The 25,265-nt window shown below is 41.0% G+C and overlaps 1 protein-coding gene across 1 annotated transcript in view; it reads right to left on the reverse strand.

Moving 5' to 3' along the window:
• Nucleotides 1-25,265, reverse strand: part of apoba (apolipoprotein Ba) — a 43,862-nt gene that overhangs the window by 14,904 nt on the left and 3,693 nt on the right. Inside the window, exons 2-24 of the mRNA XM_038967303.1 lie at nucleotides 20,774-20,902; nucleotides 19,557-19,601; nucleotides 17,445-17,557; nucleotides 17,175-17,320; nucleotides 16,818-16,962; nucleotides 16,577-16,729; nucleotides 15,908-16,032; nucleotides 13,664-13,740; nucleotides 12,899-13,355; nucleotides 12,374-12,482; nucleotides 12,093-12,245; nucleotides 11,716-11,927; nucleotides 11,174-11,378; nucleotides 10,793-10,972; nucleotides 10,498-10,701; nucleotides 7,010-7,177; nucleotides 6,652-6,857; nucleotides 6,206-6,388; nucleotides 5,965-6,095; nucleotides 5,641-5,851; nucleotides 5,375-5,547; nucleotides 5,089-5,264; nucleotides 3,556-3,653 (exon numbers count right to left, since the gene is read on the reverse strand). Of these exons, the coding sequence (XP_038823231.1) occupies nucleotides 3,556-3,653; nucleotides 5,089-5,264; nucleotides 5,375-5,547; nucleotides 5,641-5,851; nucleotides 5,965-6,095; nucleotides 6,206-6,388; nucleotides 6,652-6,857; nucleotides 7,010-7,177; nucleotides 10,498-10,701; nucleotides 10,793-10,972; nucleotides 11,174-11,378; nucleotides 11,716-11,927; nucleotides 12,093-12,245; nucleotides 12,374-12,482; nucleotides 12,899-13,355; nucleotides 13,664-13,740; nucleotides 15,908-16,032; nucleotides 16,577-16,729; nucleotides 16,818-16,962; nucleotides 17,175-17,320; nucleotides 17,445-17,557; nucleotides 19,557-19,601; nucleotides 20,774-20,902 (3,799 nt within the window). The remainder of the gene's footprint in view (nucleotides 1-3,555; nucleotides 3,654-5,088; nucleotides 5,265-5,374; nucleotides 5,548-5,640; nucleotides 5,852-5,964; nucleotides 6,096-6,205; nucleotides 6,389-6,651; nucleotides 6,858-7,009; nucleotides 7,178-10,497; nucleotides 10,702-10,792; nucleotides 10,973-11,173; nucleotides 11,379-11,715; nucleotides 11,928-12,092; nucleotides 12,246-12,373; nucleotides 12,483-12,898; nucleotides 13,356-13,663; nucleotides 13,741-15,907; nucleotides 16,033-16,576; nucleotides 16,730-16,817; nucleotides 16,963-17,174; nucleotides 17,321-17,444; nucleotides 17,558-19,556; nucleotides 19,602-20,773; nucleotides 20,903-25,265) is intronic.

A 25,265-nucleotide genomic window follows, 5' to 3' on the forward strand; every position in this document is an offset into this window, starting at 1 on the left:
ATCAGGTCTTTATGGTAGAGTGGCCAGACAGAATCCACTCCTCAGTAAAAGGCCCATAACAGCCCGCTTGGAGGTTGCCAAAAGGCACCTAAAGACTCTCAGACCATGAGAAACAAGATTCTCTGGTCTGATGATGAAACCAAGATTTAACTCTTGAATGCCAAGCGTCACGTCTGGATGAAACCTGGCACCATCCCTACGGTGAACCATGGTGGTGGCAGCATCATGCTGTGGGGATGTTTTTCAGCGGCAGGGACTGGGAGGCTAGCAGTAATAAAGCCTCTCTTGAAAAAGTCAAACCTTGACCCAGAAAATATAAAAAACTATCAGCCTGTATCGAATCTCCCATTCCTCTCAAAAATGTTTGAAAAGCTGTTGTGCAGTAACTCACTGCTTTCCTGAAGACAAACAATGCATATGAAACGCTTCAGTCTGGTTTTAGACCCCATCATAGCGCTGAGACTGCACTTGTGAAGGTGGTAAATTACCTTTTAATGGCATCAGACCGAGGCTCTCCATCTGTCCTCGTGCTCCTAGACCTTAGTGCTGCTTTTGATACCATCAATCACCACATTCTTTTGGAGAGATTGGAAACCCAAATTGGTCTACATGGACAAGTTCTGGCCTGGTTTAGATCTTATCTGTTGGAAAGATGTCAGTTTGTCTCTGTGGATGGTTTGTCCTCTGACAAATCAACTGTAAATTTCAGTGTTCCTCAAGGTTCCGTTTTAGGACCACTAATATTTTCACTATATATTTTACCTCTTGGTGATGTCATTCGGAAACATAATGATAACTTTTACTGCTATATGGATGACACACAGCTGTACATTTCGAAGCCCCAAAATTGCCCTCCCTGGAAGCCTGTGTTTCAGACATAAGGAAGTGGATGGCTGCAAATGTTCTACTTTTAAACTCGGACAAAACAGAGATGCTTGTTCTAGGTCCCAAGAAACAAAGAGATCTTCTGTTGAATCTGACAATTAATCTTGATGGTTGTACAGTCGTCTCAAATAAAACTGTGAAGGACCTCGGCTTTACTCTGGACCCTGATCTCTCTTTTGACAAACATATCAAGACTATTTCAAGGACAGCTTTTTTCCATCTACGTAACATTGCAAAAATCTGAAACTTTCTGTCCAAAAATGATGCAGAAAAATGTATCCATGTTTTTGTCACTTCTAGGTTAGACTACTGCAATGCTCTACTTTCCGGCTAACCGGGTAAAGCACTAAATAAACTTCAGTTAGTGCTAAACATTAGAATCTTGACTAGAACCAAAAAATGTGATCATATTACTCCAGTGCTAGCCTCTCTACACTGGCTTCCTGTTAATAAAGGTAAGGGCTGATTTCAAGGTTTTACTGCTAACCTACAAAGCATTACATGGGATTGCTCCTACCTATCTTTCCGATTTGGTCCTGCCGTACATACCTACACGTACGCTACGGTCACAAGACGCAGGCCTCCTAATTGTCCCTAGAATTTCTAAGCAAACAGCTGGAGGCAGGGCTTTCTCCTATAGAGCTCAATTTTTATGGAATGGTCTGCCTACCCATGTGAGAGACACAGACTCGGTCTCAACCTTTAAGTCTTTATTGAAGACTCATCTCTTCAGTACGTCCTATGATTGAGTGTAGTCTGGCCCAGGAGTGTGAAGGTGAACGGAAAGGCACTGGAGCAACAAACCGCCCTTGCTGTCTCTGCCTGGCCAGTTCCCCTCTCTCCACTGGGATTCTCTGCTTCTAACCCTATTACAGGGGCTGTGTCACTGGCTTACTGGTGCTCTTCCATCAGGCCCTAGGAGGGGTGCGTCACTTGAGTGGGTTGAGTCACTGACGTGATCTTCCTGTCTGGGTTGGCGCCCCCCCCTTGTGTTGTGCCGTGGCGGAGATCTTTGTGGGCCATACTCGGCCTTGTCTCAGGATGGTAATTTGGTTGTTGAAGATATCCCTCTAGTGGTGTGGGGGCTGTGCTTGGCAAAGTGGGTGGGGTTATATCGTGCCTGTTTGACCCTGTCCAGGGGTATCGTCGGATGGGGCCACAGTGTCTCCTGACCCCTCCTGTCTCAGCCTCCAGTATTTATGCTGCAGTAGTTTATGTGTCGGGGGGCTAGGGTCAGTCTGTTATATCTGGAGTATTTCTCCTGTCTTATCCGGTGTCCTGTGTGAATTTAAGTATGCTCTCTCTAATTTTCTCTCTCTTTCTCTCTTTTTCTTTCTTTCTTTCTTTCTTTCTTTCTTTCTTTCTTTCTTTCTTTCTTTCTTTCTTTCTTTCTTTCTTTCTTTCTTTCTTTCTTTCTTTCTTTCTTTCTTTCTTTCTTTCTTTCTTTCTTTCTTTCTTTCTTTCTTTCTTTCTTTCTCTCTTTCTCTCGGAGGACCTGAGTCCTAGGACCATGCCTCAGGACTACCTGGCCTGATGACTCCTTGCTGTCCCCAGTCCACCTGGCCGTGCTGCTGCTTCAGTTTCAACTGTTCTGTCTGCGGCTATGGGACCCTGACCTGTTCACCGGATGTGCTACCTGTCCCAGACCTGCTGTTTCAACTCTCTAGAGACAGCAGGAGTGGTAGAGATACTCTGAATGATCAGCTACGAAAAGCCAACTGACATTTACTCCTGAGGTGCTGACCTGTTGCACCCTCGACAACCACTGTGATTATTATTATTTGACCCTGCTGGTCATCTATGAACATTTGAACATCTTGGCCATGTTCTGTTATAATCTCCACCCAGCACAGCCAGAAGAGGACTGGCCACCCCTCATAGCCTGGATCCTCTCTAGGTTTCTTCCTAGGTTCTAGCCTTTCTAGGGAGTTTTTCCTAGCCACCGTGCTTCTACACCTGCATTGCTTGCTGTTTGGGGTTTTAGGCTGGGTTTCTGTACAGCACTTTGTGACATCAGCTGATGTAAGAAGGGCTTTATAAATACATTTGATTTGATTTGGCTAGTCAGGATTGAGGCAAAGATGAATGGAGCAAAGTACAGAGAGATCCTTGATGAAAACCTGCTCCAGGGTGCTCAGGACCTCAGACTGAAGCGAAGGTTCACCTTCCAACAGGACAACGACCCTAAGCACACAGCCAAGACAGCACAGGAGTGGCTTCGGGACAAGTCTCTGAATGTCCTTGAGTGGCCCAGCCAGAGCACAGACTTGAACCCGATCGAACATCTCTGGAGAGATCTGAAAATAGTTATGCAGCAACGCTACCCATCCAACCTGACAGATCTTGAGAGGATCTGCATAGGAGAATGGGAGAAACTCCCAAAATACAGGTGTGCCAAGCTTGTAGCGTCATACCCAAGAAGACTCAATTCTGTAGTCGCTGACAAAGGTGCTTCAGCAAAGTACTGAGAAAAGGGTCTGAATACTTAAAACCTGTTTTTGCTTTGTCATTGTGTGGTATTGTGTGTAGATTGATGAGGGGGAAAAAAACAATTTAATACATTTTAGCCTGTAACATAACAAAATGTGTAAAAAGGGAAGGGGTCTGAATACTTTTCCGAATGCACTGTAATCCTAACCCCACTTAATATGTGAATTGTCAGATACTTACGATTGAAGGAACAGTTTCTCGGGCACGGTGGGCAGAGTGAGTTCTGCAAGGCTCCTCTTGTTTCTTCCAGCAACTTTGTCCAGCCAAATGTTGCATGCCTAAAATGAGATGTACTTTTTAGATTGAGAATTGTTGTAGAGAAATGTTATCAATGGAAACAAAAGTGTTGCAATTTGTTAACATTTTGTATTTATTTAACCTTTATTTAACTAGGCAAGTCAATTGGGAGTAGAACATTTGAAAAATGACAGCCGTTGCCAGTAATCAAAAGATACAGTCAGCTCAAAGTATTGGAACAGTGACAATATTTTGTTGTTTTGCTCTGTACTCCAGCACTTTGGATTTGATACAATGAGGTTAAAGTGCAGACTGTCAGCTTTAATTTGAGGGTATTTTAAATCATATCGGGTGAACCGTTTAGAAATTACAGCACTTTTTGTACATAGTCCCCCCATTTTAGGGGACCAAAAGTATTGGGACAAATGTACTTATATGTGTATTAAAGTAGTGAACATTTTAATATTTGTTCCCATATTCATAGCACACAATGATTACAGAAAGCGTGAGACTCTAGAAACTTGTTTGATCCATTTTCTATTTGTTTTGGTTGTGTTTCATATTATTTTGTGCCCAATAGAAATTAAGGGTAAATAATGTATTGTGTAATTTTGGAGTGACTTTTATTGTAAATAAGAATTGTATATATTTCTAAACACTTCTACATGAATGTTGATGCTACCATGATTACGAATAGTCCTGAATGAATCATGAATAATTATAAGTGAGAAAGTTACAGACACACAAATATCATACCCCCCCTCAAAAATAAAAGAAATGCTAACCTCCCCAGTTATTTTAATGGTGAGCATGTCTTGGGGTAATGGTGAGCATGTCTTGGGGTAATGGTTAGCATGTCTTGGGGTAATGGTTAGCATGTCTTGGGGTAATGGTTAGCATGTCTTGGGGTAATGGTGAGCATGTCTTGGGGTAATGGTTAGCATGTCTTGGGGTAATGGCGAGCATGTCTTGGGGTACTGGTGAGCATGTCTTGGGGTAATGGTGAGCATGTCTTGGGGTAATGGTTAGCATGTCTTGGGGTAATGGTGAGCATGTCTTGGGGAAATGGTGTGCATGTCTTGGGGTAATGGTGAGCATGTCTTGGGGTAATGGTGAGCATGTCTGGGGTAATGGTGAGCACGTCTTGGGGTAATGGTGAGCATGTCTTGGGGTAATGGTGAGCATGACTTGGGGTAATGGCGAGCATGCCTTGGGGTAATGGTGAGCATGCCTTGGGGTAATGGTGAGCATGTCTTGGGGTAATGGTGAGCATGCCTTGGGGTAATGGTTAGCATGTCTTGGGGTAATGGTGAGCATGTCTTGGGGTATGATATTTGTGCGTCTGTAACTTACTCACTCATCATTATTCACAATTCATCCGGGACTAGCTGTAATCATGGTAGTATCCTTATTAATATAGAAGTGATTATTCCCATTACTTTGGAGCTCACTGTATTTTAAAAACATAACTCATACCTCAATGGCTTTGGTAACAATGTGCCGCACTTTCATATCAGTCTTAGCCACCTTCTGATCTAGTATGTCATCAATTAGCTTTTGTAGCTCCCTCTGGTAATCTTCTGTGTTTGGGATGAGTTTTGGGATCTCAGAGTTCAGGTCAGACTTCATCTCCATCTCAAACTTGTTGTCATCTGTATGGGAAAACCACATGTAAGACTTGAAGCATTTCTGTTTGTAGTTACATTTAGCTATTGCCTTTGTCAGGTCACACAGTACAGAGAAAAAGCTGTATGACACTTACCATATCTCACAATGACTGTTTGCACGGAGGAAGTCTCTGGAATATTGACTGCTGTCTCTAATTGCATGACTAGACCATCGGTGTTCTTCAGGGTTGCAGTAGCAGAGGCATCTGAACTCAGGGCCGGGATGGTCATCTGGACTTGCAGCATTCCATTTTCCATAGACTCAAGTCTAAGTTAATAAACATTCAAAGAAAGTTATGTTAGTTACAGTATTACCAACCTTGCCAAAAAGGTAAAAATATAATTCTGGGTTTTCTTATACCTGGCACGACCAACTAGAGACAACTGTGGAATATTGTGGTTGGTCACATCTAAGGTGATGCCACGTATCTTCTTCCCTTTCACATTGCTGTCTGTGACTGCCAGCTTAATCCCTGCCTCAATGTCATAATCAGGGACATGGACTTCAGTGGTCAGAGTGTTCTTGTTCCGGTTGTACTTCAGTGTTGCGGTCGCCTCTGTGGGCTCAGAACCTAATATGAAGAGGACAGATGTGCCTCAATTCATTTTATGTACATTCTATTGGGGTAGCTATATAATTTGCCAGTCTTAATTTGTTATTTAAAAAAAAAAATTGGACACATACCTGACGCCCTCAGGGTTAGCTTCAGAGAGTCCACTTTCTGGCGTCCCTCCTTACCCTCTCTGAGAGTTTCAGAAGTAATGGCAGCAGTGTATTCTGTTACCTCCTCTGTTGGTTGGATCTCCACAGCAAGCCTAATGAATTGATAGACATGTGTCTCTTAAAGATTATCCTTTGAATCAATAAAGTGATGCAGTTGAAATCAAATGTGTTTGGAAATCCTGGCGATGGACTCAACTCTCACCTGCTCTCCCCTGTAAGGGGGTAGTACGGAGCATCATCTGTTGAGCTTGCATTGGTGTAACGCAGTGTTGTGCAGATATTCATACCAGTAAACAGGGGCTGGCATTCAGTGGAGTCTGTCATACCCTCCCCTATCGACGGCACCATCTTAGTCTGGGTGGAGGACACTGACATCACCTTGTTGCTGGATTTTGAAGAGATGCAGGAAAATAATGACAAAATCTTTAATATTACTTTTTACATAGTAATGCTGATTCCAGTTGAGGCTGATTTATGTAAAGTTTTTCTATGTTAAAAGATGATGGCATTTGATACAACTGGATTCTTAAGTCTATACTGCGATTCACACTGACAACAGTATGTGAGTTACCCTTAACGTTCCACTTATATATAAAAACAATTATTTTAAGTAGACGTATTTTAAGTAGAAGTTGGAGTAATTCCCACCTGACACTGAATAGCTGAGTGGTTCCCTTGGGTGCAGGGATGGAGAGTTTGATCTCATTTCTGCTAATGGTAACTTTGGCGTTCAGGGAACTCTCATGGTACATGTTGGTGTGCATCTCAATGCCAGCCACCACAAACTCAGGAATTTGGATGCCCATTTGCGTAATAAACTCCACACCGACAGATGGCATGAAAGACAGCTGCTGCTACAGGTAAGAAAGGCATAATTCACACTTAAAAATAACCTAGGATCCTAAATGAATCATATCATTTGTTCAAATAGGGTTGAAATACATTCAAAGTGTTCCATAACGCATATACATTTAATTGAATAGAAACAAAAGAGCAGGCAGCGTACCATGCCAGGGGAGAAGCTCAGACCTCCCTTGGCTCCAGGGGCAAAGACACCAGACAAGGAGAATTTCAGGGGTAAGCCAGATGCGGAGGGCAGAGAAAAGCTCTCATCCAGGAAGATATAGTGGGCATAAAGCTCGTTGTCAGTGCTCGACATTAGAGACTGCATGACCTGTGCAAAAATAAAGAGAATAAGGTTCATTGAAACAAAAGGAATTTGGGTCAGTGGAGGCTCCTCAAAAGAGGAAGGGGAGGAACATTCTCCTCAGTGAATTTCATAAAAATTAAAATAGTGAAACATTAAAAAAGTTATCCTTTTTAGATGAAACTATACTAAACATATTCACGTCACCATATAATTTATTAAAACAGACTGTTTTGCAATGAAGGTCTACAGTAGCCTCAACAGCCTACTGTAGGGTAGTACCATGGTGTAGCCGGAGGACAGCTAGTTTTCGTCCTCCTCTAGGAGGCTCATGGTTCTAAGCCCCTTCCATAGACTTGCACAGTATTATGACAACTTTCCGAGGATGTCCTCCATCCTATCAGGGCTCATGCAGCATGAATTGACATGTTGTCCACCCAATCAAAGGATCAGAGACTCAATCTACTACTGAAAGCATAAGCTACAGCTAACTAGCACTGCAGTGCATACAATGTGGTGAGTAGTTGACTCAAAGAGAAAGAAAGACAATAGTTGAACAGTTTTGAACAAATTCATTTCTTTAAAAATGAAGGAGAAGCGAGCGAGAGAGAGAGAGAGAGAGAGATATCTATATTTAGTTGTATTTTTTTCACTTGCATTTTTACTTAGCTAGCGAATACATCTAGCTAGTTTAGCCTACTCAAACAGCCGGCTCAAACAGAGAGGGATGCTATGTTAGCTAGCTGGCTATGGCTATCCAACACTGGAACTCTTCCAAGTCAAGGTAAGATTTTGGATTTATTAATTCATTGCCATCGAGGCCTGCCGGTGTAAGTGCTAAACTGCTTGCTGACTGTACACTGTACTGCATGATTGTAGAGGGTTTACTAACGCGTTAGTTCTAGTAGGTATGTTGACTAGCTATGACATTAGCTAATATGGTGACAATGATGTAAGCTGTGTGTAGCGGTTAGCGGTTATGATATGAAGGTTTGGCTTGGAAAGGTTTTTTGCCTGGTCACAGACAGCTGATGTGTTGTGCACTGAAGTCCACAAGCGAAGGGAAAAGGTGAGAGGAGGGGAACGTGTAGATGCGAGAAGGAATTGTAAAATGAGCAAAATGATCATGCTGTTTCTATGTGGCTGCTATGAAAGTGAGTTGTGTTTGCGTGTGATCGAGAGTATATTCATTCTGTTGATTCTGTTGAAAAGGCAAAGGAATGAAACGGGGATAAACATACCTGAATTTATCCAATAGAAACTCTCGTTTGCAACTGTTGGACTAATGATTACACCCTAGATCATCTAGATGCAGGCAAGAGTGTGAAAGGCGGTATTGAATGTGTTAGTCTGTCACCTTGATTACTCTAATTTTGAACGCAGTTGTAAACTTTCATTCATAGGCTAAGTCGTAGTAACCTCATGATAGGTATAGGGAAAATTAGAGTATCATGTAGTAGCCTAAACCTATTGACGTTACATTGAGCTGGGTGAATGGAATATGAATGACAGTCATCCAATATGCTGTAATAGAAATAAGGTATGCTCATAACAAAAAAAATCGTCCTCCCTCATCTTAAACATCACCGACCGCCGCTGCTTTTGGTGTGGGTAAGTTCACTTTAACTCAATCAGTGTATGGAGATAATTGAAATCACGTCAATTCAACGTCTATTCCACGATGGTTCTACGTACACTGAATGAAAATACAAATGCAACATGCAACAATTTCTACGATTTTACTGAGTTACAGTTCATATATGGAAATCAGTCAATTTAAATTAATTCATTAGGCCCTAATGTATGGATTTCCCATGACTGAGAATACAGATATGCATCAGTTGGTCACAGATACCTTAAAAAAAAGCAGGGGCATGGATCAGAAAACCAGTCAGTATCTGGTGTGACCACCATCATGCAGCATGACACATCTCCTTTGAATAGAGTTGATCAGGCTGTTGATTGTGGCCGTGGAATGTTGTCCCACTCCTCTTCAATGTCTTTGCGAAGTTGCTGGATATTGGTGGGAACTGGAACACGTTGTCGTACACGTCCATTCAGAGCATCCCAAACATAAAACATGCTCAATAGGTGTCATGTCTGGTGAGTACATGGAAGAACTGGGACATTTTCAGCATCCAGGAATTGTGTACAGATCCTTGCGACATGGAGCTGTGCATTATCATGCTGAAACATTAGGTGATGGCGGCGGATGAATGGCACGACAATGGGCCTCAGGATCTCGTCATGGTATCTCTGTGCATTCAAATTGCCATTGATAAAATGCAATTGTGTTCATTGTCCGTAGCTTAATCCTGCACCACCACCACCATGAGGCACTCTGGTCACAACTTTGACATCAGCAAACCGCTTGCCCACACGATGCCATGCACGCTGTCTGCCATCTGCCTGGTACAGTTCAAACCTGGGATTCCAACGTGCCAGTGGCCATCGAAGGTGAGCATTTGCCCACTGAAGTCGGTTATGAGGCTGAACTACAGTCAGGTCAACACCCTCGTGAGGACGACGAGCACCCAGATGAGCTTCCCTGAAATGGTTTCTGAGAGTTTGTGCAGAAATTCTTCGGTTGTGCAAACCCACAGTTTTATCAGCTGTCCTGGTGGCTGGTATTAAACGATCCCACAGGTCAAGAAGCCCGATGTGGAGGTCCTGGGCTGGCGAGGTTACACGTGGTCTGCAGTTGTGAGGCCGGTTGGACGTACTGCCAAATTCTCTAAAACAACGTTGGAGGCGGCTTATGGTAGAGAAATGAACATTAAATTATTTGGCAACAGCTCTGGTGCACAGTCCTGCAGTCAGCATGCCAATTGAACGCTCCCTCAAAACTATGGCATTATGTTGTGTGACTAAATGAAACATTTTAGAGTGGCTTTTTATTGTCCACAGCACAAGATCTGTGTAATGATTGCGCTGTTTAATCAGCTTCTTGATATGCCACACCTGTCAGGTGGATGGATTATCTTGGCAAAGGAGAAATGCTCACTAACAGGGATGTAAACAAATGTGTGCACAATATTTGAGAGAGAAAAGCTTTCTGTGCTTATGGAAAATTTCTGCAATCCTTTATTTTAGCTCATGAATCATTGGATCAACACTTTACATGTTGCGTTTATATTTTTGTTCAGTGTACTTTCATTGAAATGATGTGGAAACAATGTTGATTCAACTGTCCGTGTCTAGTGGGTTAGCTCTGTTTGTAATTTCCTGTTATGTTGAGTTATCTAGTTCGCACTTAGTTCACATACCAAAAACAAAGGCACAATTTTTCTATGGGATTGTATGTGCTTTTTCTTCCAGAATGACCTGTTCAGTCAACCATAATTTACCTTAAGAGGCATGATCTTGAAGAACACCTCAGAGTACGTGGCTAGGCTCTGGGCCATGTGTTCCATCTCACTAGACTTGATGTATCCAACTTCATTTTCAAGAATCCTTAGGTATGCCATAGCCTCAGGGGAGTCTTGAGAGCGAAGTTCCCTGACAAGCTTTTGGAAGTTCTGTCCAATGTCTTTCATGAGGTCCTGTGGGGCCTGTAAGGTATGGAGGATTAAACATGTCCTTAAAAAGCCAAACCAAAAAACTATTCCTGGAACTTCAATACATAAAATCAAACACTTTTACCTGTCTTTTCCTTCTCTCACTCCTCAAGGGGGGGATCCAGTTCTCCAGCACCTGCTGGACCGAGTCTGGCATCTTGTGACCCGCCCAGTACATGGCCTTGGAGACCGAGTCAGGGAAGAAACCCTGCTCTCCAAAAAGGGCCTCAAGTCTCGGTTCAAATCCATTACCTTCAATACCAACCTTAAAAAAATAAGTGAGAATACGTTATAAAACTTAAAAAACACATAAAGGGGAGACAAGATATCAATGTAATCACACCAATGGAGATGCAATTATTCTTTGAAATAATATGCATTTAAATAAAATGTTTAATTTATTAGATAAATATACTTTTTGTATCATATTTACCAAATAAGTTTCTAAAGTATTTTCAAACATTACCTCTAACATGTCACTGTTGTACCCAAAGGCTTTGAGGGTGGTCTCCAGCAGGACTTCCTTTGGCAGGGAGTCAGTGGAATCAAAGATCATGTTGCCCTTTATGGAGCCCATGGCAGTGTCCATTTTGTAGTTGCGGGACATTGTGGTGAAGGGGTTAGCAGGATGCTGATGGTCTTGCAATGCCTCCTCGATATACTGTCTTATTCTTGAGGAAAAGAGAAAGAGCGCTTTTCAGAACCCACAACTTGTTTGTGTTGCACAAGTGATTATGGGGATTGGGAAAATAAAGGGTATTATTTTGTTGCTGTGATTCTATTGAACACAATCATGCCCAGGATTTTGTAGCTGGACAGACAGATGAAAAATATAACTAAATGAAGATGATTTTCTTACACAGGTGTCAAAAACATATACAGTAGGAGATGCAGAAAACAACAACACCTTCTACCACTGTGATCACACATATTAAGTTAACCTTGTAAACTACGTATATAAACGAATAGGGAGTGACTGAACATATCATACAGAAAACAGTCACTTACTGCTGCGTTTTGGGATCATCAGAGTGCCGGATGTTGTCAAGGTGGGAGGCCACAAAGCTCCTGACCTGTGGGTCCTGCTCGTCATTCAGCGTGGTGATCACCTTGCTAAGGAGCGCATCGTCAGGACTCTTCATAAGCATCAGATAAGCTGCCACACGTTTCTGGACGGGGTTCTCAGCATCCTGGTACACCCCCAAGAGACTTTCTCTGACCTGTCATTCACAGCACAAACCTTTTAGCTTACAGATTGTTATTGATTAGATTATGAACAGTGGACTAAGTAATAAAAGTATATAACTGAAGAGAACTCAAAGAAGAACGTTGAGAATTTATTGAGTAGGTTTAGGTGGTGGGTATGGTGGTGGGCATTGAATCACCTCCTGGTCGATGTCCATGAGTCTGAAGGCCTGAATTGCTGCCTTCTGGACAGATAGAGAAGCCCCCTTCTGCACACAGTTCATGAGGGACTTCTTCAAGCCCAGACCGACATCACCGGTAGATTTCATTGCTTTACCCATAACACCTACAACCTGGAATATGGTTGTGAAAAAATTCAGTTGCAAGGTGCAATACTGACTAGCTGTATCTGTATGTTAGGTATACAACAACACAATACTTAAAACAATACTTTTAATATTGCGTATAAGCGGTTGTATACCCTTAGTGTCAGGAAAGTCATATCCTCATTCCCTGAGCAGTCTCCCAACATGGTATACATGAACTCTTTCACATCTTTGACCTCAGCGGTGGGATGTCCTGGGTGGAACCTGCAGATGAGTGTTGGGAATATGTTAACACTAGTGCTGAATTGTGTTGTGATTAGGGTTGCAAAATTCTGGGCACTTTCAATAAATTCCATGGTTGTCTTGAAATCCCGGTTGGAGGAGTATAAGCATTATGCAGGAAATCCGTAATTCTCCAACCAGGATTTCGGGAAAACCAGAGAATTTATTGAAAGTTTTGCAACCCATTACCCTTGTGATGGTAATTATTGCCCTATGGTGGTTAACTTCAACAATTAATTGAATAAAAAAATCTAAAAAGTTACAAAGCTGTTATGGTTACAGTCAAATAAACTTCAACCATATTTCCCCCTCCCAAAAAAAAGGCAATTGATGAGATATCGATGATTTCAGTTATTTTGAGGTAGAGTAAAAATAGTAAAGAGTGTAATTTCACTTACTTACTGACTGTGTTTGCCAGTGCGTACATAATGGCTTTGCTCTGCCTGTGTTGGGCCACACTGAGCATATCTCTGACCCGGTGGGAATCAGGGCTCGACTGGAGGCTAAGGGCGTACACAAAGGCGTCCCCCTCCACAGCGGTGCTGTCCATCGTCCTGATGACTTGGAGGATGGCACTGGTGCACTCTGGTGTTCCACACTGGGCCAGGGCCTGCCAGGTCAGCATACCACCCTCCGCCAACATCTCTTCCACAGCCGGGCTCAGTGTCTCGTTCTTAAGGGCACGGATCTCGGAGACCAGTTTCTGGAAGAGACCTGGCCTCCTCTGGCCCTGGTCAGTGCCCGACAGACCGCTGAGGTCTCGCAGCGTGCTCAGCACAGCTTCTTTGGTCTGAGTAGGAGCCTTGTCTTCTGGGTACTCCATGCGAAGGGGTTGAATGCGGCTGGTTTCAACCTCTACGTCAATGTACAGGGAGAAAAGAACAGGTATGGAAAACCCTTCAAGAAGTTCCCTTCAACTCATGTTAACTGCTTAATAATTGACACTTTACTTGACATATAATGGCCAAACGACAAGGTTATGACCCAAGCCAAATGAGCTGAATTTAATGTAATAAACTGACATCAGCTTTCATGGTATCAGTATGTAATTGTTAACACAATGCTATGCAGGGGATATTTTTAGTAAGAGCCATCACAGATCGCAACAAACACAACACTCACACTTTTCCTGATAGTACAGTACATGCCTTCATGTTCCTTACCAAAGACTCTGTTGTTGATCTTTGCTGAGTCTTTCAAGGTCAGGCTCTGTGTCACCACAGATGAGATTCCACTATTCCTGCAGATGGGTAAAAATTGGCTTTACTGAAATCAATTCAAATATTTTTGTAACACGCAAAATCTAGGGTTGAATATTTTCCAGAGAAAATTGCAAGAAATGACCGGGATTCAGGTATTCCCGTTCAAATCGGAAGTGCCATTTAAAACATATAATATCAGCCATACTGACATGATTATACCACTGTAAATGGAGAAATATACACAGGAATTTAACGTTTTCTTGTTGAATTTGTTTGTTGCAATTTAATCAACTCAAAGTTCTCTCAAAGTCACCACACTATTTCGTTGATGTAGCCTAGTTGTTTTTTAAAAACTTTTTACCCCTTTTACTCCCCAATTTGTAATTACAGTCTAGTCCCATTGCTGCAACTCCCCTATGGAATCGGGAGAGGCGAAGGTCGAGAACCATGTGTCCATGAAACATGACCCTGCCAAGCCGCACTGCTTCTTGACATACTGCTCACTTAACCTGGAAGCCAGCCGCACCAATGTGTTGGAGGAAACGCCGTACAACTAGCATTTGAAGTCAGCGTGCATGTGTCCGGCCCGCCACAAGGAAAGGAGTCGCTAGAGCGTGATGGGACAAGGACATCTCGGCCGGAGAGGTCGGTCGAGAGACACGAGACACGAGAGGTCGCGTGTAGCCTGCACACTTAGTAAGCAATTATATTTACAGAAACCATGCAAGTAGCTGTCACACTAAAAATACATTTTTCTATATAGTGCCAAATAAGGGTTATTTGGCTTGTAAAGATAGCATATCCTTTTTGGTGCTATATTGAACCCTTTTTGAATCTTCTATAAAGAACCATGCTCATACAGTTCTAAATGTAACCGTGATGGTGCTATAGAGAACCTATTCCCTTTAAATAACTATTAAAAAAGGTTATATATATCACCAAAAAGAATTCCGCTGTTGTTACATCCATTTTTGCCGCTGTACAGAACCCTTTTCAATTGTTCTTTATCAAATCAAATGTTATTTGTCACATGCGCCGAATACAACAGGTGTAGACCTTACAGTGAAATGCTTACTTACAAGCCCTTAACCAACAATGCAGTTTTAAGAAAAATAAGTGTTAAGTGCGGTAGCAGAGAGAACAGTCTATGGCTGCGGTCCAAACACTTAAAATATACACCCTATCCCCTCAGCCCTCAAATTACATGGTTAAAGTATGGTTAAAATTCCATAGTTTTTATTGTTGTGTTAATTGACAAGTTGAATCAGGTGTGCTAGCTCTGGAATGGCTGGGGGTCCCTGAGGAGAGGTTTGAGAACCACTGATGTAGACATCAGTTCTCAATTGACGCAAGGCCATATATGAGTCTTTCACAAGACACCATCACTGGACATAATCACATTTAACATGTAATGGCATAGCACAACAGATTAGATAAACTGGAATGACACTCACTCACTGTTGCACAAAAAGAACTGTGAGCAAACCACCACTGTGAACCGCAAAGAACCATTGAAGGGCTCAAAGGGTTCTTTGAGTCATTATAGTTCCACACAGAACCCTCACCCTTTTCAAAGAACCCTTGAGGAACACTCTTTTCTTAGTGTGTAAGGGATGTTTTCTATTGGGGACTTCATTTTGAGTAAATATGGGTAAGCTGCTAGCATTGTGATGACTGGACTAATGTATGAATGAAGCCAGAGAGTTGATATGTTGCACGTGCATAGTTTGTATTTCTGCATCTAGGCTAATATGCCCTTCTCATTCTCTGCATATTCTCTCACCAGTTGTGATATGTTGGTGGAATCTTGGGGAGGGTAGGCTATGGCCATCTTTTTTTAGTGCTGATCTGATGTAGAATGTAGGCCTACTTGATGTTTGCAATGGCATGGTAGAAGAACCCGTCACACGTAGCGCTTTGAATTAATGGCGACTTTGCGTAATAGGCCCACAGTAGGCTACAACAGCACACACACACACACACACACACACACACACACACACACACACACACACACACACACACACACACACACACACACACACACACTGAGTGTTGATTGATCATGCCATTATTTATCTCGGGAAACGAGAATGGGTTTGGGTGGGAAATCATGAGTGAGTGAGTGTGTCCCTAGCACACACACGCACATTTGCACACATTTGCACCCTAGCACATACACATAAATGTTTGTCGGTGACTTACTCATGTGAGAAGGGCAGGAAGATGTGCTTTTCTGTGCACACAGCATTGGTCATATGCTTTCTCCTGTTGTCAAACTGATAGTTGCAGTCCTGAGTACTACTGATGAGCTTGGACAAAGGACCATTCTGAAGAAAGAGTGATAGCCATATGATGACATTATTACCTTTTTTAAATATCCTGAAAATCTCACTTTTGAAGTTATAAGAAAAGACACATATCTATCAAAATGGCTGTATGGTTTGTTCAGGACTTCCTTGAAATGTCAGATATTTTATAGACTATAATTGCTCTAACATAACATGACATCATATAATATCATATTATATGTCACTTTTAGCAGTCACTTTGAGAGCAAACAGTTTTGTACAGGGGTACGATTTTAATTTGATCACCCTGTTGTTGCAGGAAATTTGTAGTGTATTCAAGGTTAAAAAGGCTTCTAAAGTTTGTAATTTTCACTTTTGTATCAACCCCTACAAAAATGTCCATTCATTATAATCCACACAATATTTCACATTTCCTGTTGCTGTAGGATTATTTTTAGACTGTGTGAACCTGGTCAAATTAAGATCCTATATCTGTATGGGTGGACGCAGAGGGAATCGAACCCACAACATTTCCAACACAGTGAAGTTGTACAGGTTTAATGTTTTGGAAGTCAGGTCTCACCAGGCTTGGGAGGAGGGCCAGCGGGCTGCTGGGGAGCTTCATTCTGCGGAACTGATCACACTGAGACAGATCTCTGGTGAGGGTCACATCTGTATCAATGTCCTTCCTGGAGTTGACCGTGTAGTCAGTCTTGCACAGGCCATGCACAGTGTTCTAATGAGGAAAGGGGAGAAATATACATCAATATTTCCCTCACTTTCCCTCAGTGCAATAGTGCACTTCTAAGAAACACCTGACCTACCATAATGTTGTTGCTCTCCTCCATGACAGGGACGTTGAGTGCGGAGATGATGCCCCTCTTGATGTTCAGGATGTTGACAGGCTCATCTGGCTCTGGGTAGAGGCGTATCCCGACAACCGGCTCCCACGTGATTTTCAGAGGGTTCCTGAATACACACGGTACACCAGACAATAAGTCAACATTGTCAAATTCATAGGACTAATAATAATAGACTAATAAATAGTGTTATTCATTTTACAAGTGAAAAATGATTGAAATGGTTAAAAAAAATTGGGAAAGTGATGGAAAACATTTTATGTTCAAATCATCTAAATTGACAATACATGTTTTATCTTTATGGTAAATGTTTCCACTGACTTCTCCATAGCAGACTGGAAGGCATCAGCTCCTGCGGCCTGTCTATACACAGGCTCTCCCTGAGGGTCGATGACGGACACCTCACTGAGAGCACAGTTCGCTGTGTGAAGAACGAAGCTGCATTCTTGTGGGACTTCGAGTTCAACCTAAATGAGGAGGATAATAACAAGAGAGGTCAAGCAAACAGAGAGAGGGAGGGTCAGTAAGATAAGAGCTCCCAGGAGAAACAAGAAAAAGTGGAGCCACAAAAACAAACAGACATAGGCCTACCTGACATGTGACTTTGGGGCCATTCCTGAGTTTGGATGTACCAGTCACACCATTTTTGCTCTCTGTTGTGTATTGGTACACATATTTCTTAAAGGTCTTAAACCTTGCTGACACTGGAGATCACAAATAATGGGCAAATCAATTTTAATAATGTCACTGAATGTACAAGTATTATATCAAGTATTATATAATTTATATCAATACTTCTAATATACTAGCTACTAGCCACTGGCTACGTTTTAGATGTACAGTACCAGTCAAAAGTTTGGACTCACCTACACATTCCAGGGTTTTTCTTTATTTTACTATTTTCTACACTATAAAATAACAGTGAAGACATCAAAACTATAAAATGACACATATGTAATCATGTAGTAACCAAGAAAGTGTTAAACAAATCAAAATATATTTTATGTTTGAGATTCTTCAAAGTAGCCACCCTTTGCCTTGATGACAGCTTCACACACTCCTGTCATTCTCTCAACCAGCATCATGAGGTAGTCGCCTGGAATGCATTTCAATTAACAGGTGTGCCCTGTTAAAAGTTAATTTGTGGAATTTCTTTCCTCCTTAATCCATTTGAGCCAATCAGTTGTGTTATGATAAGGTAGGGGTGGTATACAGAAGATAGCCTTATTTGGTAAAAGACCAAGTCCATACTATGGAAAGAATAGCTCAAATAAGCAAAGAGAAATGACAGTCCATCATTACTTCAAGACATGAAGGTCAGTCAATGCGGAAAGTTTCAAGAACTTTGAAAGTTTCTTCAAGTGCAGTCCCAAAAACCATCAAGCGCATTGGCTCTCATGAGGACCGCCACGGGAAAGGAAGACCCAGAGTTACCTCTGCTGCAGAGGACAAGTTCATTAGATTTACCAGCCTCAGAAATTGCAGCCCAAATAAATGCTTCACAGAGTTCAAGTAACAGACACTTCTCAACATCAACTGTTCAGAGGACACTTTGTGAATCAGGCCTTCATGGTCGAATTTCTGCAAAGAAACCACTACTAAAGGACACCAATAATAAGATAGACTTGCTTGGACCAAGAAACACGAGCAATGGACATTAGACCGGTGTAAATATGTCCTTTGGTTAGATGAGTCCAAATTTGAGATCTTTGGATCCAACCGCCGTGTCTTTGTGAGACGTAGAGTAGGTGAACGGATGATCTCTGCATGTGTGGTTCACACCGTGAAGCATGGAGGAGGTGTGATAATGTGGCGGTGCCTTGCTGGTGACACTGTCTGTGATTTATTTAGAATTCAAGGCACACTTAACCAGCATGGCTAGCACAGCATTCTGCAGTGATACACCATCCCATCTGGTTTGTGCTTAGTGGGACTATCCTTTGTTTTTCAACAGGACAATGACCCAAAACACACGTCCAGGCTGTGTAAGGAGAGGAGAGTGATGAAGTGCTGCATTAGATGACCTGGCCTCCACGAAAAACAGCCAACAAGTGCTCAGCAAATGTGGGAACTCCTTCAAGACTGTTGGAAAAGCATTCCTTGTGATGCTGGTTGAGAGAATGCCAAGGCTGTTCAAAGCTGTCATCAAGGCAAAGGGTGGCTTCTTTTAAGAATCTCAAATCTCAAATATATTTTGATTTGTTTAATACTTTTTTGGTTACTACATGATTCCATATGTGTTATTTCGTAGTTGTGATGTCTTCACTATTATTCTACAATGTAGAAAATCGTTATTTTTTTTTAAAAAGCTTGAATGAGTAGGTGTGTCCAAACTTTTCACTGGTACTGTACTTCTACATAATGCAAAACAAAACATACTTTTTTTAAATGAAGAATAAAAAAAACAAAAAGGGGTTTCCCTTAATTAAGTCAATATTTTTTACACAACATCCTGGGTTCACAGTCGAAGTTCCACATCACCACTTGAACTCTGGACCTCTACTGAGTAAATGGAAATTCTCTTAGGGAATAACATCAATTGTACTAATCATGAACATCATGGCGCAAGAGTTCAGATCCAGCCATGTTATCTCTGTTATCTCCAGTTCCACTAAAACTCAAAACCCAGGACAGGCATCGATCTAAAAGCATTTATTTACTGAATGTAAGATTAACAGTTCAAGTAAATCCTTAGAGACTTACATGGGCATGATGACATCTGTTCATCAGCATTCTCACTGCCTTTCTCTAAAAAGAAAATAAAAGAGTCCTAATTTTTGTGAAAATTTTTACATTGGTGTAGCATTTATTTATACTGAACAAAATATAAATGCAACAAGTTACAGTTCATATAAGGAAATCAGTCAATTAAAATAAATTCATTAGGCACTAATCTACAGATTTCACATGACTGGGAATACAGATATGCATCTGTGTGACAACCATTTGCCTCATGTAGTGTGACACATCTCCTTCGCATAGAGTTGATTAGGCTGTTGATTGTGGCCTGTGGAATGTTGTCCCACTCCTCTTCGATGGCTATGCGAAGTTGCTGGATATTGGCGGATACTGGAACACGATGTCGATCAGGTCGATCCAGAGCATCCCCAACTTGCTCAATGGGTGACATGTCTGGTGAGTATGCAGGCCATGGAAAAACTGGAAATTTTTCAGCTTCCAGGAATTGTGTATAGATCTTGCAACACTGGGCCATGATGCCGGTTGGACGTACTGCCAAATTCTTTAAAACGACATTGGAGGAGGCTTATGGTAGAGACATTAACATTTAATTCTCTAGCAACAGCTCTGGTGGACATTCCTGCAGTCAGCATGCCAATTGCACGCTCCCTCAAAACTTGAGACATCTGTGTCATTGTGTTGTGTGACAATCCTGCACATTGTAGAGCAGCCTTTTATTGTCCCCATCACAAGGCGCACCTGCGTAATGATCATGCTGTTTAATAAGCTTTTTAATGTGCCACACCTGTCAGGTGGATGGATTATCTTGGCAAAGGAGAAATGCTCACTAACAGGCATGTAAACAAATTTGTGCACAACATTTTAGAGAAATATGCGTTTTGTGCGTATGGACAATTTCTGGGATCTTTTATTTCAGCTCATGAAACATGGGACCAACACTTGACATGTTGTTTTTATATTTTTGTTCAGTATACTTTGCTACATTGAATATGCATAAATGTCAGACATGCAGTTGAGCATACATTTTTAGACATATATTTTTCAAACTATCCAAAATAATTGAATGTCATTAATTAAAGTTGATTGTAGTATAGAATATAATTATTTTCCTAATATATTACTAAATTATGTATCTTCCTATATTGACTAAATAAAATGAAAATGATGAATGGTTTTCACTATCTTATGAAAATCAGAGAGTAATAAAATATAAAACTTACGAGCAAAGACATTGGTGCTCAGAAGAAGTAATAGCCAGATCTTGGGGTCCCCCATGATGGGCGCTAAACAACAAAAAAAGCTCTGTCCCTTATGTTTGGTTGAGCTCTCTCTCAACCGTAACTGATTCACTAACCACAGGACCTAGATTTTGTATAATGTCTCCCCATATCTCTCCTAGTCCCTCCCAAAGACAGCCCAACTGAGAGCTATGGTAGATAAATCAATGGTGCAAATGTTGTGGCCAATCCAAAGGTCATCAACTTTGACTAGTTGAACAAAGGAGACAATTGTCACTATTCTAGAATATGTGAATTGCACATTTGTCAGTATTGATTCTCCCGTTTAGCAATTGTTTTGGATCAAAATATCATTGTCTCCTGTTTTGTTTCTCAGGGATCTACTGTAGCAACTTGCAACAACTACCCGTTGCACATTATATAGGTCAGTATACTGTATGAGGAATTATAGCTATGCCCTAATCCATGTATAGTTTTTAGAAATGTTGGAAAAGGTTTTCGTACATGATTTAAATTACACAAAAGTCTATTATAGAGATGCACGCTGAACAGTAGGATTTGGTATATACAGTATCAGTTAAAAGTTTGGACACACTTACTCATTCAAGGGTTTCTCTTTATTTTACTATTTTCTATATTGTAGAATAATAGTGAAGACATCAAAACTGAAATAACACACACGGAATCATGTAGTAACCAAAGAAGTGTTAAACAAATCAAAATAAATTGTATATTTGAGATTTTTCAAAGTAGCCACCCTTTGCCTTGATGACAGCTTTGCACACTCTTGGCATTCTCTCAACCAGCATCATGAGGTAGTCACCTGGAATGCATTTCAAATAACAAGTGTGCCTTGTTAAAAGTTAATTTGTGGAATTTCTTTCCTTCTTAATGCGTTTGAGCCAATCAGTTGTGTTGTGACAAGGTAGGGGTGATATACAGAAGATAGCCCTATTTGGTAAAAGACCAAGTCCATATTATGGCAAGAACAGCTCAAATAAGCAAAGAGAAATGACAGTCCATCATTACTTCAAGACATGAAGGTCAGTCAATGCTGTACATTTCAAGAACTTTGAAAGTTTCTTCAAGTGCAGTCCCAAAAACCATCAAGCGCTATGATGAAACTGGCTCTCATGAGGACCGCCACAGGAAAGAAAGACCAAGAGTTACCTCTGCTGCAGAGGATAAGTTCATTAGAGTTACCAGCCTCAGAAATTGCAGCACAAATAAATGCTTCACAGAATTCAAGTAGCAGACACATCTCAACATCAACTGTTCAGAGGAGACTGCTTGAATCAGACCTTCATGGTCGAATTGCTGCAAAGAAACCACTACTAAAGGACATCAATAAGAAGAAGAGACTTGCTTGGGCCAAGAAGCACGAGCAATGGACATTAGACCGGTGTAAATCTGTCCTTTGGTCTGATGAGTCCAAATTTGAGATTTTTGGTTCCAACCGCCATGTCTTTGTGAGATGCAGAGTAGGTGAACGGATGATCTCTGCATGTGTGGTTCCCACCGTGAAGCATGGAGGAGGACGTGTGATGGTGTGGGAGTGCTTTGCTGGTGACACTGTCAGTGATTTATTTAGAATTCAAGGCACACTTAACCAGCATGGCTACCACAGCATTCTGCAGCAATACGCCATCCCATCTGGTTTGCTCTTAGTCAGGCAAAGGGTGGCTACTTTGAAGAATCTCAAATATAAAATATATTTTGATTTGTTTAACACTTTTTTGGTTACTACATGATTCCATATGTGTTATTTCATAAATGTGATGTCTTCACTATTATTCTACAATGTAGAAAATAGTAAAAAAAAAAAAAAAAAAAAAAATTAATGAGTAGGTGTGTCCAAACTTTTGACTGGTACTCTGTATTTATATTTTTAAGATTTTGGAACTTGCAGAGATCTGATACAGGTCTGATAAACGTTCAGTTTAATATCTGTTTAACATTCCAAGAACCCTATCAGTATGACTTAACGATCTGCTAACCTGTGCAACCCTACTGCTATATAGGTGGCCTGGAACATGACATGCTGCTTCTGCAGCTGGTGTATGTAGTGTGCCTCATTGATTACAGTGGGGGTGTTTCAACTACAGCTGGTGGACATTAAAGAAACAGACATTCAACGCTTGAAGTGTAGTTTTGGCGGGAGCCGTGTGACCCATCAGACTCAACCTATTTTCTCTGCTTTTCTGCCGTAGTTTAAAACCTTATGCCAACCTACAACCTGTCAACAAAAATGTAAGGAATCTATTCTTGGCAAAATAGTTTTTACCCAAACATAGATTAAATGGCACAAGATGTGACTTGATATCAAACATAAGGATAACATTGTATTTTTAAAAGCAAACACACCAGTCAATGCACAACTGAGGTGCAAAGTAATGTTCGTTTTTCAGTAAACCGTGTTATTTGAATATAACCTCTGAGGTAGCTGACATGGTCTGCCAAAGTACTTTTAAAAAATGTTTATCTTTCAATTAACCCCATAGTCGGATGTTGAGGCGTGTGTGCTGATTGGTCACCATACATTTGTTTTCCTGGAGGTGCGAGACCTTTACAGTTTGAATTTAGCTTAACCTTGGTGGTGAGAAAATATGTAAGTATGAAAGTACCAGTTTTTTCAACAAGCAAAAGTTGCACTTTTTCTGGCATGTACTGTAGGCTGTCTTTGTTTTTTAGCCCACATCCCCAGTGTAAGCCTGCCTTAAACAAGTAGCAAATGGGTTTCCCAACAATCACTACGGCTAAATAAAAATCGGGTCACTAAACTCGCTAAAGATAATAAAAAAGCTTTCTAAGCTTTTTCACAAGGCAATGCACAGTAGCTTTAAAATGCTGATTGTACAGTGAGAGCACAACAGACTAACGTTTAGTGACCCCTGATGAACTGTAAATAATGAATGTATAGTTCACCTGGTTGGGCAATAGCCAACTACAGCCATCCAATATATGACACAGGGGAAGCAGGCAAGTAGTTGGAGTATCACTATCAAGTCAGATGGTATAGGCTTTGAGATGAGGAATTCCTAAGCAAAACTGTTGCCATAGGGTCAATTCCATGATAACAAGATGCTGAGACTGATTTTTCCCTTTAAAATGTATGTCAAACAAAATCCAATGATTGCTATGTTAAACAAACCACACAACTCTATGCACAGTGACTACTTTAACCTTTCTAGGACACACGTTCCGCTAGCGGAACCCCTGACAACATTCCGCTGAAAAGGCAGCGTGGGTAATTCAAAAATATTTTTTTGAAATATGTAACTTTCACACATTAACAAGTCCAATACAGCAAATGAAAGATAAACATCTTGTTAATCTACCCATCGTGTCCGATTTAAAACATGTTTTACAGCGAAAACACAACATATGATGATGTTAGATCACCGCCAAGTCCAAAAAACACAATATACTTGCGTACTATTGTTTGTACAGATGAACGTGGTACCTTCAGGCGTTTGGAAATTGCTCCCAAAGATGAACCAGACTTGTGGAGGTCTACAATTTTCTTTCTGAGGTCTAAAGGCCCAGTCAACTTAGTGTATGTAAACTTCTGACACACTGGAATTGTGATACAGTGAATTATAAGTGAAATAATCTGTCTGTAAACAATTGTTGGAAACATTACTTGTGGCATGCACAAAGTAGATGTCCTAACCGACTTGCCAAAACTATAGTTTATTAACAAGAAATCTGTGGAGTGGTTGAAAAACGAGTTTTAATGACTCCAACCTAAATGTATGTAAACTTCCGACTTCAACTGTAAATGTTCAGTGGACTTTGTTAGAAGTCCTTGTGCATAGTTGTAGGATTTCTTACATTTTTCAATCATTGTTTTTGATTGATAAAACATTTTAAATAGTCTCAGCGTCACTCTGTTACCGTGGAATTATAGTCAAGTCAACCTTGTTCATTCTAAACTGAGTGATGTAATTGATGAGTGAGACCTGGAAATCAGATTTACATCAAATGCAGAAACCAAATTTACAGTGCATTCGTAAAATGTTATTTTTCCACATTTTGTTACGTTACAGACTTAAAAAACAGGTGAAAACAGGTTTTAAGAAATGTTTGTAAATGTATAAAAAAATTCTAACAGAAATACCTTATAAGTATTCAGACCCTTTGCTTTGAGACGTAAAATTGAACTCAGGTGCATCCTGTTTCCATTGATCATCCTTGAGATGTTTCAACAACTTGATTGGAGTCCATCTGTGGTAAATTCAATTGATTGGAAATTATTTGGAAAGGCACACACCTGTCTATAGTTGACATTGTATGTCAGATCAAAAACCAAGCCATGAGGTCGAAGGAATTGGCCATAGAGCTCCGAGACAGGATTGTGTCGAGGCACAGATCTGGGGAAGGGTACAGAAACATTTCTGCAGCATTGAAGGTCCCCAAGAACACAGTGGCCTCCATCATCCTTAAATGGAATACGTTTGGAAGTTTGGAGGCT

This window comes from Salvelinus namaycush, chromosome 28 (assembly GCF_016432855.1).
Source record: "Salvelinus namaycush isolate Seneca chromosome 28, SaNama_1.0, whole genome shotgun sequence".
Classification (NCBI taxonomy): domain Eukaryota; kingdom Metazoa; phylum Chordata; class Actinopteri; order Salmoniformes; family Salmonidae; genus Salvelinus; species Salvelinus namaycush.